The following is a 14,051-nucleotide window of genomic DNA, read 5'->3' as shown; positions in this document are numbered from 1 at the left end:
ACTTTTAAAAAATTGCCAGCAATCGTTTGCAACCAAAAGAAAGAATTTTTCCATGACATTTCTCTTGCTCAGTAAAACATGTTCCGGTTTGTTGGGTTTTTTTTTTAAACAAGGTAGCAAAAAGCACTGTATCTGTGGTGACAAGAGACACTTTGATGTGCAGTACAATCAACACAGAAACAGCACAAGCCAAGGGCTGTGTGCCCAACACATGCTGGGCAGCCCCCCACAGCTTCCAGACTGCAAGAGAGACTCTACATGTAGGAATCCTTAATTTAGTCTTGATTCAGGAAATCAACACCCACACAAAGTCTATTTACTGTGATTTCTATGCTTCTCTGAACACTAATCACAGATTAAAAAAAAAACCAAAAAAACAACAGCAAACAACTAAAAAACAAACCCATAAACATAAGAACACTGCCAAGCTAATATCTGTCCTGCTCTCCTATTCCTTCCCTATCTGCCCTTGAAAATAAAATACCATGTTCTTTCCTTTGTTCATGTTCCTGCATCAAACACTCAATAATCAGCAGTTATCTCATTGCAAGGACAAAGCCTAAGGTTCTGTCTGGAGCTGACACAAAGCTTTATTAAATCCAAAATAAAGGGTGTTCCACCTTAAGCTGGATGGTCTGGAAAGCCCTTGAGAGAAGAGGTCCAATGCTGGATTAGGTGTCTTTTCTCCAGTTATTCACCAGTTTGGGGGATGATAAAACAGTAATTATAATAGAGGGAGGGAGAAATTCTTTGAACACTGGACTCAAATATTTAGTTCTTAATACAGAAATGTAAAGATGAGTCTGTAAAACCAATTTATCAGCAGAAATATTTGTTCTGCCTTTTTTGGGCAAACTCCTACTACAATCAGCAGGAGTAATCACTGCTTTTTCCTTCTCCCTGCTTCTCACTCAGCACCTGGGGCTGAGGCAATGAGAGAGCACACAAATGTGAATGAGGATCCGCTGAGACACAAAGACACTTTGGAGGAGGTTTAGACAAGAAGCTGGACTGAGCAGGGAAGGGTGAGTGAAGGGCCAGTGCAAATGTTGCTGCTTGTGAGGTAGCAACAGGAATCAAATGATCACTAAGTCCTGCTCTCAGCAATGAGCATAAGTGATAATGATAACTGTATATTCACTCAGCCCATCACTACAAAACATCAAGATGCAGTTTTGTAGTGGTACTTGATGCAGGCAACATTGAAAGTGCATGCAGCTTCTGAAGCAAAGCAGAAGCCCTGTCTAGAAATGTCCTCTTTTAACCACAGAAACAAACCCCGGGTTTCCTTGAAGGTCATGTTGGCTACAGCACATACCACTGAATTAAATGGCTGTTGATCACCCAGAGAGAAATGTCAGGAGAGCTTTGATCTCACTGACCCGCAGAGTCAATTAGGAACTGCTAGCTTTTAAATCCTGTCCCTCTGGCAACTGAACGGTTGAACCACAGAGGCTCAGGGTGTTTTGCCAAATTCCTCATCAAATGCCACTAGGGATGAGCAAAAAGACAAAATCCCTCTGTATTGAGAGGGAGCAGAGTATGATGCGGGTGCGAATGTGAAGGAACAAGAACAGCTCAGAACTGGTAGACAGAACAATTAACTTTGATTACAGCATTAGATGCAAAAAAGCCCTCATCAACCAGGTTTTCTTTGTCATAAACAATATTTTATCAATAGTCACCTCTTCTTCAGAAGGAGGAAATATAGAAGGATCATCCTAGAGAATTATAAGCAACAAATCTTGAACACATTAACACTGGAGAGATCTCAGAGCTCAGGTTCCTCTGTAGGATATTCACTGCTGGACAGGAAGTGAAATGAAAGCTGGAGATATTGTTGATAAAAGGAAGCAGGGCTAATTTGCTCAGAGCTTGCAATCCAGCAGAGTTTTTCAGATCACACTTTAGAGTTTCTGAAAAGTATCAGCCAAATTAATGGAATTTTGGGCTGGTTCTGACACAAAGAACCAGCTTGTTTCATTTTGGCTTGTTTCATTTTGCAAAAACCCCAGTTTGAGTATCAAACCCTGCCCCAGATTGAATGGAATGTCTGGCCTTGGACTAACCTCTCCAGGGAACCCAGGAGGTTTCCACAAGTCCCATGCAGGAATGACTTCAGAAGGAGCCCAACATTAAAGCCTGTTACATCCCAGTGTGTCTCCACACCTAAGAACACCAACCAGTGAGCAGCATGAAAGCTTCAAAGTGTGAGTCAGTTCCCAGTCAGAGCTGGGTGCAAACATGGATTTTATTTCTGAACACTGGAGCGGACTTTGGAGGAGAGGGAAGAGCGTGCTACCGTGAAGACGCCTGGAGTCAGTTTTCCACTCCACCTCTGAGACTAAAGCTTTGTGACATCCCTTTAATTTTTCTCTTTGGCAGTGCTTTCAAAGGCTCATTGTTTCTCTCTGAGACAGTGTCCACTCATATATCTTTGGAGGAGGGAGGCAGATGAAGGCCCCGAGATAAAAACACGTACATGAGAAACGAGAGGGTTTGAGATTTCTTTACTGACAGGTATCTTGTGCACACCAGAGAGACTGCAAACCCCTGTGGGACCTCCTGGCTGTGGGCAGCTCCCAGGCAGCCAGCAGCAGGACATGCTCATCACCCTCCTCATGACTGCAGGGCTTCGTCCCTCTGTGTCTCATGCACGGCTGCTCATCAGCAGAGAAGCAAGTTCTATTCCAACCTTTTTCACTGACACTCAGTGAACTACTTGTGCTTTATTCATCCCTCTGTTCATCCATCCTGGCAAAAACACTGCCCAGAAAGGGCAGCAAGGACCAGCTGACGTTAGGCTACTCGGCTATGAGCAAATATAATAAAAGTAAAGCATTAGGCTGGTCCTCAATAAAGAAGATACAGCTATTTTAAGTATCAACTAAAGCTGCTTATTCACAGGCTCCCTGTAAAATATGAGATGTCATAAATGAAATGCTTAAAATGGGTGTTTAAGGAAAGCAGCAAAACAAACATTTACATAATCTTTAAATATTAATAATAGTAAATAATACCTGAACATCTGCTACCTAGAACAAGGTCACTGACATGGAGATAACTCCCTAAGGGTCAAAAACCCTGCAGTCTCTTTTAACTTATGGAGGCTCTTTGACCATCATCAAAGCAAAAAACTTTGTCATTGCCTCTGTACCCAATTGTCTGTCTCTAATGGGCTGAGCCATGCTTATTGGGCTGTTAATAACACAACTTACACAACATTTTTTGCTTACTTGCTCTTTACAAACATACTTTTTCTTGAAAAGCCCTTCACCTTTCTCTAATATTGTTTTTTGCATTTCACCTTGCACAATCCCAGCCTGCTCTGCCCAGTGGTCACAGCTGTGTTGGGCTGGCAGCTTTCTGACTGTCCTCTGCAGACCAGCAAGTGTCACCGTGGCCACCATAAAACAGCCCAAATCCCATCCCCTTTTTAGCTTAGGGTGGAATTGCAGGCTGGCCCACCAAACTTGGGAACCATCAGCAGTGCTGGGTTTCTTTTAGTCTTAGTGCCACTCACCATTTACTTATGGCATTATTGTAATTTTCCAGAACTGAGGTGCCTTTCCCACCTGCACGGTAACATCACAGGCCCGGTGCAATGCCACAGAGCTGGAATCTCAGTTCAGAAGGGGTCTTAGGGCAGTGACCAGTTACAGCCACGTGTATCCCACAGGCTCCTTTCTCCACTTTGGCAGTACAAAAGCCTTTCCATCCTCTGCAGGTCAGACCACACCAGTCTGACTGACGCTGCCACAGCGAGAAGCTGGAAGGACTCGTGGTGCGTAGCAAATCACTGTGACTGCCTGACGAATAACAGTACAGGCAGAACTATGAGGATCACCTCTTGCCAGACTTTTGTTCCCTTTCCTTTATGTTTTTTTTTTCCAATAGGCTTATCATCTGTCACTAAAAACACACCGTGCAAGTCTGCAGCTGAGCAAGAACCTGCAGCACCTGCTATCTCTGTGCTTTTGTGTTGGGCTTTCCAAGGCTGGAGCCTCAACAAAAGCTGTTTCCATGCTCTGCTCCTCACCACATGCAATTTCAGTACAACTTTGCTAATACCTTTGTCCCAAGAATCTCTGCAAGTTAAGGAAGTTTTAAGCAAAAATTTTAAAAACCCATCATGTTTTTCCTTTATAAAAAAAGGAAACTTCTCAGCAAAGGCTCTTGGGGTATTTCTCAGTTTTATAAATGTTATTCCAAATTTTGGCTCTAGAAGAATCTCGATGTTGTGATGGGAGGTAGCATGGGAAAACAAGGCAAAAAAAAAGATTAAAATGCTTTTACTAGAAGAGTATCTGTGTAATTACATGTGTCTGTTTGGTGTGACCTGTGCTCAAATGCATTCTTCAAGGACCCTGTGACACTGATGAAAATAGTTAAATTCAGATCTGTTTGCAGACATACAGTGCAGTGGTGCCACTGGGTGCCAAACCATCAGCACAACAGAACAAAACCCTGCAGCTTCCCCCCAAAACAGGCATGATGCCCTGACATACATCCAGTTAGGGGGGAAAAAACAAAAAATCACCATGGCTCCCCAGCTGTCTCCAACTGAGTCAAGGTAGGGAGTCCAAATATCCTCCCAGAGAAACCCTATCATCCCATCCATCAGACCAGCAGGTCTTTTGTCCAGAGGACAGATCAGCTGCAGAGAGGACAGATAGCACCTTCAGTTTGTCTGTATTAGGCACTCAGAAGTCAACAGCCAAGCTCCAAAAAAAAAAAAAAAAAAAAAAAACCAAAAAAAAAATCAGAAAACTTAAGACCGCATCCTCTGACCTCATAGCACAGGAGGGCATACTTGGGATTTAGGATTTAGGAAGGCATGTGCACTTTGGTGAATTCACACTTCTACAGCCAATTCATAAAGAAGCCCAGTGCCTCCAGAGCCAGCTCCCAGACCTCATCCTTGAGCCTCAGCTGCACCAGGGGTTCACTGTGTTCCCACCAGCCCCAGAAAGATCTGCCTATGCTCCACCCAGAGGGCAATTTAAGGCAAACTCTTCAACCCTAGAAGTAGAAGACCAAGTTAAAGCTGATTAGAAAAAAGTTGCCTCCAGAGTTTAGGCTGGACTACAACTTGCTGGTAAATAACATTGCGGGGGCAGGGAACACTGGTTATGACAGGTTTTGAACTCTGGAGTATGAAAATATATCTACAAATTGTGAGCAGGGGTCAGCACTGTGGTCTCAGAACGGCATACCTGCACTGACGGGCAAGAAGCATCTTCTGAGCCACGCCAGGAACGGGCAGGTCTGAGAAGCTCTGTTCTATGGACCAGGTATAAAGGGCACAACACTCGTGAGTCCCCCTGGGCAGGGAGAGGTAGCCCTTCACCCTAGATGGTCAACTGACAAAGGATGCAGCATTAGTCACTCAGTGAAAACTACAGAAAACTCTGTCCTTAGCTCTGGAAGGATTTGGTTATTGATGTAATCAGAAGAGGGATTGCCATACTGATATTCCAGCAGTTTTTGTTCAGGTACCCTCTTATCTCTGCAGCAGTGAGTCTAGAAAGGTCAGGAAAGCACTTTCCTGTAACTGAGTGTGGCTGAAGGCAGAAGTGAAGCTGGCAGAGGTCTCCCCTCCCACTCTTTGATTTGCTTATGAGAGTTTGAGACAAGAATTTTTTATTTTACAAAAGTATTTCATTTTCTCCTAGTAATGGCAGGCTGTGATCCACCCAATGAGTTCTTTACTTTGCAATTTAATCACATCTGCTGAAAAGCTCATTGCAACTTCACAACCGTAAGTGAATATTAAAACCTGCAGCTTGTTCCTGCTCTCAACAGAGTGAAACACTTACTGGGAGGGTCCATCCTGAACTCTGGGGAACGCCAGCCAAAAACAGAGCCAACTGCAGCAACAGGAAGGAATGTAGGAAATGCACAGAGGGCAAGGAGGCCTCTCTGAATTGGCACCAAGACTCTTCCCTTCACACTGATGCATCTCGGCAGAGGTTTGTTTGCTTGGCTCTTAATTAGATTGTTAATTGGATAACTAGATTATTCTTAATTAGATCAGCACAGAATTAAGAGAACCATTTTATCCTCACCTCCGAAGGCCGGCCGCATGGTGAAGTCGTGTTCATCGACTCTGAGAAGCTGCTCCGTCTTTCCCTTCCTGGCTTTGGTCAAGTCACGATTCTTCTTAAAGATGTGACTGCAAAAGACAGCAAGAGCATGGCTCCAATGTCTCTGTGCCCGAGTGCCACAACTGCCAGTCCAGTTTCAGAGCAGCAGCTTTGCAGGCATAGTCCCAGGGACTGCGGGGAGACTGCCAGCACCAAAACACAGACACGGAGCTGCCTTTCCACAGCATCAGCTCAGACCTTTGTGCCCCACAGGCAGCCCTGCTTCCTCTGCCCTGCCCCAAGGACACGGTGCTCCCTGTGCCCCAGACATCCCAGCTCCAGGGAGGCACAGGGCAGAGAGCATCGATGCAGTGAATGCCACAGCTGAGAGCAGGCACCAGAGGAAGCAGCTGGGTGCCCCACGTTACCTGGCCAGGATTTGGCCAGGTACCAAGGCACCACTGTAATGAAAAAATCTCTTTTCCATGCTGGTCACACAATGTCACACACTACTTGGAAACTGCCCCATTAACTTCACCAGTTCAGTGCCAGCAGTTTGTGTGGACAGAGGGTCTGCTGGCTTTCAGCAACAACAAAAGCACCCCTTCCTCCCCACAAGAGCAGGAAGAGAGGAGTTTTATCTAACGAAGCCTTCAGTCCCTCACCTCACTTTTCTGAACATTAAGGTAGGAAAAATTCTTACTTTTTATTTGAGATATTGTATGATAACAGTGGAACGAGGATGACAACAAACCCCTGAGAGAAATGCAAGATAGTCACTAAAATCACATAAGGGGATAACTAACCAGCAGACAAACAAACTGCATGCAGTGCTGGAAGAAAATCCAGATCAGCATCCCTGACTATTCTCCAGTGGTGCGAGTGGAAGACTTGGACCATTAAAGTCCTTCAATCCCTTGGATCTGGACATAAGAGCTGGCAATGCTGTAAGTACTGCTGCAATTAGCTGGTTCCCAGTAACTTACTAAAACTAATTATGATAAATAGAAATAACTTTTTACAAAAGGTTCAGATTCCTTTTCCTGTATGGAATAAATATGACTGAAAATATAGAACAAAAAATCTTGGAGGAAAAATAAAGAGACTACTTAGGCTTAAAGTCTTGGTCAAGAATTCAGAACCTACAAAACAATCACCCCACTCATAAGTATGGGTATGGAAAGGGATGTTCTTAGCTTCATTAAAATATAAAGCACGATAAGTATGAGCCAAAGGGAGCATAAATCACAAATCAGAAGAAAAGTTTCCCATCAGAGCAGTCAGTTCAGGAAAGAAATTATGAAACCGAAAGGGTGTTGGTAGCTGCTGCTAACATCAATCACCCATTTCCTTACAATAAGGAGGTGAAAAGGAAGTAACAGAATGTAAAATTAATTGTATCAAATAGATGCTTTGAAGGAACATAACCCATTGTACCCTAGGGCACATGCTACATAGGAAGAGTTGGATCTCCCTCAGGTTGTTTTGGGCTCCTGTTTCACTTGGGATGTCAGAGCTTCTCTCCCTGCTGGCTGCGAGAAAGAGCCAGCTGGAGCAAGCACCCTCTCGACAAGGCTTTTATGGTTACTCAAAAGCAGGGGTGTAAAACCAAGCACAACCATTAATGGGAATGGTTGGAGGCAAAAGCTTGGCTTTTAACTGCTTGCTTCAGGGGGAGGCTTTGTTTCGCTGCAAAGTTAGGGCTGCTGCTAAAGCGCTCCACTTCACCATCCGCTACACTGTGCCCGGCAAGCCGAAAGTCCGGAAAAGGGATCTCCCTGTGTCTGCTTGACTTTAATTGTCAGGGAAAAGCCAGAGTACCAGGGAATGTTCAATCAAGTCTCTCTCCTCAAAGAAGGGGGTAAAAAAGCCCAATTAAAACACTGGATTGCACATTGTACAAGGAATTAATATGAAAAACCCTGGCAGTATTATCTTGCAAATCAATGGGTCAGCCTCACTGAAATGCTACATTTTGATCAATTATTTAAAAATCATCAAACAGCAAAGAGCATACAGGAGAGCTGCTGAAAACAGTCTGTGGCTACAGAGGTTTAGAGGGCTGGCTGGGGACATGGATACTGTCTTAGGAAGAAAAGAGGTTTTCAGGCACATCCTGAACCAGGGGTTGCATTTAATAACCATCATTTAATCATCAGTTTGTGCCCAATCCTTCAGGTATTATGACGGCCAATTCAGGTTTTACAGAAAGAGCTCTGACAGTCCCTTTTTAATCAATTTAATCCATTTACAATGTTTTTGTATTGAAATATTTTTAATGACAGGAAGTCTACACAGCCTTTAAAATTTATTTAAATAGACTACTTTTGTCTATTTAATCTAATTCAAGACCAAGTTTGTTTGAAAAAGAAAAAAATTCTTTATAATAGTGTTTGACAATAATTGTGCTGTGTCTTCTGCCCCTCTCTGGCAGTCCCCCATGCTGTTTGGCATAGGGACCATCTCGTTACCTGCAGCAAAGCTGCCAGTGCTCTCGTGGAGCTGAAGGGTGCTCTGAACACTGCTGCCCGCAGGGTGCCTGTACTGACAATCTGATCACCAGTATCTCATAAATCCTCCCTGATGTACTTATGGTCTTTAGCATTTCTGATTATAGATTTGTTAAGGTTTCTTTCAGCTTTATGCATTCTCTGCAATTCACCATTATTCATTTAAATCCACCCATCTCCCTTTGTCTTTTTTTTTTGCCATATTTTTCATATATAATTTTATTGCTGTTTATATTTCATTCAAGGGGCATGAATTTGATAAATCTGACTTCTGTGAAGAATTGTTTATGTTTAAAGAGAAGGCAACAGATAGCTCACTGAGCTTCTGTAAAGCTTCTGTATTATTGCCCTCATTTTTTAAAATATATTTTCCTTTTCAGTCACTTTTACTCAGAATTGTTTCAATTGCATAAAATAGATGCTTTTTCTATTGCCAAATAGATCAAAGATAATTAATTCTTGATGGCATGAGAAATTACAGATAACAGCTCAGCAGGATTCAAAAAAGAGCAGGTGTCTTTGCAGACATTCAGACCTTTCCAGAGCAAGATGAAGAACTTTCAGACTGGAAACTGCCTTGTGCTGTAGGGCATGAGGCAATGGCTAAGTGCAGAGCCTGAAAGGAACCATGGTCTCCATCCTGAGTGTGGCACAGCTATTGGCAGCCAGAGTCTGGCAGGTTTCTGCACCTTCCCCTGGAGAATTCAGGATGGATTTCGATCACAAGATGGTACCATGTTGATGGGGCCTTGGTTCATCACTTGAATTCCCATAACAAAATGAAATGCAAAATTTTTTAACCAACAATGCTGTTACAGTTCTAGAGCCCTGAGTTTCATGCACCATTTGTACATCTTGCACATCAGCAAGAACACGCTCAGCTTCATAGAAACAAGTATCACTGATATCCTTCACTTTCTCAATATAAGTGGCAGGGGCTGTACACCACGGAAAATGTGAAAAACTACTATTAAAGTATGAAGCCAGGAGCTGCTACTGGATGAGCACACACCAATTTCCTACACAAGGCCTGGGCTCTCCAGAGCATAGCATGAGGCAATCTCGGGCAACAGTCAGGGCAGTGATGCACACAGGCAGTTGTTTCTTTCTCTTATACCTCAGTCTGTAGGAGGAGAGATGTGTTATCAGTGAGGGGGGATGCAGGAGTAAGAGAATTAAATGCAAGGCAGTTTCTAATCAAGCAAGGATTATCCATTCAGCATGTTGAGCAAGGCACTGCTCATGGAAAAAACCAATGTGTTACAAGGTATTAACACAAACAACCAGGAGTAATTAAGGATGCACAGACAACTTAACCTGGCAATTCTTAATTTGGCTTCCTAACCTGACTTTCCCCATGTTCCTTTCCCACTTAGGCACAGGCTCAACAACATCTCCATAGAATGGTGGCAGAGAGCTGTCCCAGAACTCGCAGCCACACCCAGAGCTCTGCAGGGAAGGACCTCTGCACCCCGGGAGCCCCTGTGCAATGTCCAAGTGAGAAACTACAGCACCAAAGGAGTTCTGCACCTGCAAACCCAAGCAATAGTCTTGAAATCCACATAAGATCTTTAGATCAGGCTGATTTATCACCATAGTGGACACAAAATATCAAACTTACCAACTGTAGACTCCCCAATATAGGAATAAATTGTCTTTAATAAGAAACGTGTACTGTAAAATTTACTTTGTTTCTTATGGTAAGTCAGCAAGAGAAATACTAAGCAGAAAATGTGATGAAATAATTTAAAAGATAATTCTTTTAATTTCTCTTACATGACTAGGAAACCAGCCTAGGAACTAGTTTTAGTTTCCTTTTACTAATTATTTTACTAATTTAGTAATTTACTATTCATTGTTGTTTTATGGACAACTAATTTTTTCTACATAATTGATAAAGAATATTCAATTTAAAATAAATATAATTGAATACTGAAATATAAGAAATTGAAATATAATTGAATAGGAAAATTAAAATATTAATGACACTGCTCCATACACATCTTTTTGTTGCAACATTGCAGAATTCTCTGTATTTAAAATGTCATTCTCATTTGACAAATGAGAATCCCTCATCCCTCCAACCTGATTTTATAAAATTTTAAATAACTACATTGCATAGGAATTGTATATGTGTGTGTGTGTGTATATATGCCATATAGTTCCTCAGGTCCTACTTAGATGGAAAATTGTTCATTTCAATCATTACACCACAGAATACTAAATAGTATTGTTATTCTTTGTAGTGTATTTATAAAAATAATTTTAGAAGTGCTTTGACTTCCACTCTGTTACAACTCACGAAAATATCAGCACTATAGAACTTTTCCCTGAGTTCAAATAAAGTACAAAACTTTTAAAGCAGGGAAATTTTCACTTCAGGGCAAATTGATATTTAAAGAAGGATTTACACTATTTTATGACTTCAAAGTATGCAATCTTTACTACACAGAAAGGTTTGCAAGGAAGTGCAAGTTCAATCCCCCACATTCCTCAGAATATAGACTTTGGAATATTTTCAGAGTTCAATGAAAGATCTCATTCAATAATTGAGTTTCTGTGAACATCAGTGGTAAAACTTCAGTTGTCTATAGGATTTCAGGATGAGGCCCTGGCTGTTTCAGCTTTTTAACATTTACGTCACTAAAAGCATATGCCACTGTATTTTTTCAATAAGTAGTGTAAATCTGATAGCATATTATGTTTTCTTTGCTTCCAATTTATCATGTTTCTTTTCAAAACATTCAAGTAACAACACTCCCTATAAAAGTGTTGAGTGATAAACCAAAAAGTCCACAAAAATAAATGAAAATTTGGAAGTTTACAGCCACAGTGAAACCATTTAATAAGATGGATTAACCCAATTTTATTTTTGAGCCCTTCAAACAATGAATAGTCTTGTAAGATATAATTGCCACTGGATGACATAACCACAAAAAAAGGATAACATACTTCGGACTGTCTGGCAGGTTTGGAAGATTATCTTTTCTAATGTAAACCTCTAGACAAATCTCAGCAGTGGTAAATCTAATAAACTTTACTAAGACCTTTAACTTGTTCTTGTGCTTTCACTTAACTTTAAAATACATTTTTTTAAGCTTCCATGTACTTCTTCAAAAAATATTTTTAATTTTACAATCCCTGGCTAACTTCCAGGATTTAATTTGTTATCAATTACTACAACGTGTGCTAACTAACATCCCCATCTCTAATTGTCAGAGCATAATGGGTAATTCCAAGTGAACATAAGTAACACAGACATTGCAGCAAGCAGGTGAATAATCTGCCCTGAAACAGTGCTGAAACATTAAACAGTTTGGCACATTTGACCATCTCTGTTAACTGCAACTCCTGTGAATTCCCTCAGAAATTTTCATGTATGGCTAAGAATAATTTTACCACAATCCATGCTGAAGCAGTGAACTTCTCAGCAAAACCTGCCTCACTCACAGTTAATCAAGGTTAGCCATAGTATTGTCCACTTACCAATAAAACTGATTATACTACCAAAGACTGTTATAAAAACATTATTTGTTTGCACACACAACACACATGAAGACATTGACAGAGTAGGTTTTTATACTCCTGTAGTAATGTATTTGTAACACTGCAGGAAAAGATACAGACATGGTTTAGTAACCCTTACCTTGCCCTCTGCACATCCAGATGGGTCGTCCACCTCCTCCTCCTGTGCTTCCTGCTTTCCACAAGAAGAGCTAAGCAGAAGATTAATAAAAGGAGTTTTGTGAAATAAGGCATCTTGCTGGAAATGGGAGCCGGGCACTCTGCACTCCAGTGACCTCCTGTCGTACAAGTCCCCCCGGGCTTAAACATTGAATCAACTCTAATTCTGGCCCGTCGCCTTGCTCGGCGAGCAGCGGCAGAAACGCCGCGTCCCCGGCGTGATGCATTCGACAGGCTCTCGGCGGCTTCGCACTCAGCGCTTTTCCCTCATCACCGTTAATGATTGGCCATTACTCACCAAGTTTGCCTCACTGAACATTGCCGCTGGGTCCTAAAGGATACTTACTAAAGCCATTATATAAAAACCTGCAATTCTGCACGCCGGCTTTTTGCTCAATCCCCTAATCTCAGTGCTATCCTCCTGCCAGACTGTAAAACCCGGCTGTCCCTTTTCATTAGGCTTTCTACATGTTTTGACCCTCTGTACGGCATCTTTTTCAACTGGTAACTGCCTGTGCCACGTTTCAGACGTGTATCTCACTGTAAAATGCACCTATTTTAATGGATTTAGGGCAGTAGAGGCTTTATTTTCCGACTCTTCATGTTGTTACGACAGAATATGAGATACTTCCTCTGAAAAAGCTGACTTTATTTACTGTTAACTTAAAAGGCAAATAAAAACAGTAACTCCCAACTTATGCATGCAATTGCTTTTACATAAACCAAGTCACCATTTTTTTTTTTTTTTCCAAAAGGCATTTGCATAATCAGGCACTTTTAACTTTTATCAAAGGAGATCTAAACTAAAATTAAAAGCAGCTATTTCTTTAATCACACTGACGAGGCTATTTCCAAAAATCCATTCAAGGCTTATTTCCTCACAGGGCAATGCTGATTTGGCCTCTCTGTGCAGCAGCGGGCTGTGCTGACAGCAGCCAGAGCGTGGTACAGGGGCAGAAGTCTGCTTGGCACAGCAGGGATTCTGCAGGACAAGAAAAGCACATTGAGAGCAGAGACTGCAGAGGAGCAAGCGGCCCAAAAGCCAGCAGAACCGTCTCGAGGGTCAGAGCTCTTCCAGAACTCTCCTCTGTCAGCCCACGTTTGCAGACTTGAATGGGGGATACAAGCACCACACCACCAAGGAAACACGGCTTCCATTTTAGAGGCTACAGGTTCTGAACAGGTTTTTTGTGTGGGTTTTCTTGGGGGTAAATTTGTGTATTGGTTTTTGCTTGTTTTTATTTAATTTCTAATGAAATAAGACAAATTAGGTAAAAAGATGTTGATTAATATATTGACATCAAATTGGTCTGCAGCAGAAAGTCTAACTGCTGAACAAATATGTATTTTTTTTTTGTCTGAACTTCTTATAAAAGTTATTTTTTAAGTCTTTTTTTCCATTATACCTGCAAATAAGATTTCCAACAATACAGAGAAACGCTAAAACATTCAGATTTTGGGGGTTTTCGAAATTTACACATCTCCCTTAGACACAAAATGGGTTTTCCTTATCTTAGAAGTTGTTATAGCTACTTTGATGTTGCAATACAGTAATATATACTATAGTTGATAAAATTCAGGAAAGCTCTAGCTAGCTTGATACATACTTGCTGAAAACCAGGATGAGAATCTCACTTAATTCAGTGCTATTATGTTTGACAGCAACAAAATGAAAGCTAGCTAAACTTCCTTGTCTTTGAGATAAGCATGCTGAACAGTAATTTGAACAATAATACAAGAGGAAGATTATCCCACTTTCTTCTACTTCAGT

The 14,051-nt window shown here is 41.6% G+C and overlaps 1 protein-coding gene across 1 annotated transcript in view; it reads right to left on the bottom strand.

Moving 5' to 3' along the window:
• The window catches only part of GABRR2 (gamma-aminobutyric acid type A receptor subunit rho2), a 32,015-nt gene extending 19,645 nt beyond the window's left edge, over positions 1-12,370 (bottom strand). The window contains exons 1-2 of the mRNA XM_053974443.1: positions 12,243-12,370; positions 6,069-6,175 (exon numbers count right to left, since the gene is read on the bottom strand). Of these exons, the coding sequence (XP_053830418.1) occupies positions 6,069-6,175; positions 12,243-12,355 (220 nt within the window). The 5' untranslated portion in view covers positions 12,356-12,370. The remainder of the gene's footprint in view (positions 1-6,068; positions 6,176-12,242) is intronic.
• Positions 12,371-14,051: the final 1,681 nt, after the last annotated feature.

The sequence above is a fragment of the Vidua macroura genome, chromosome 3, assembly GCF_024509145.1.
Source record: "Vidua macroura isolate BioBank_ID:100142 chromosome 3, ASM2450914v1, whole genome shotgun sequence".
In the NCBI taxonomy this organism is placed as follows: domain Eukaryota; kingdom Metazoa; phylum Chordata; class Aves; order Passeriformes; family Viduidae; genus Vidua; species Vidua macroura.
This window is presented reverse-complemented; position numbering and strand designations above follow the sequence as displayed.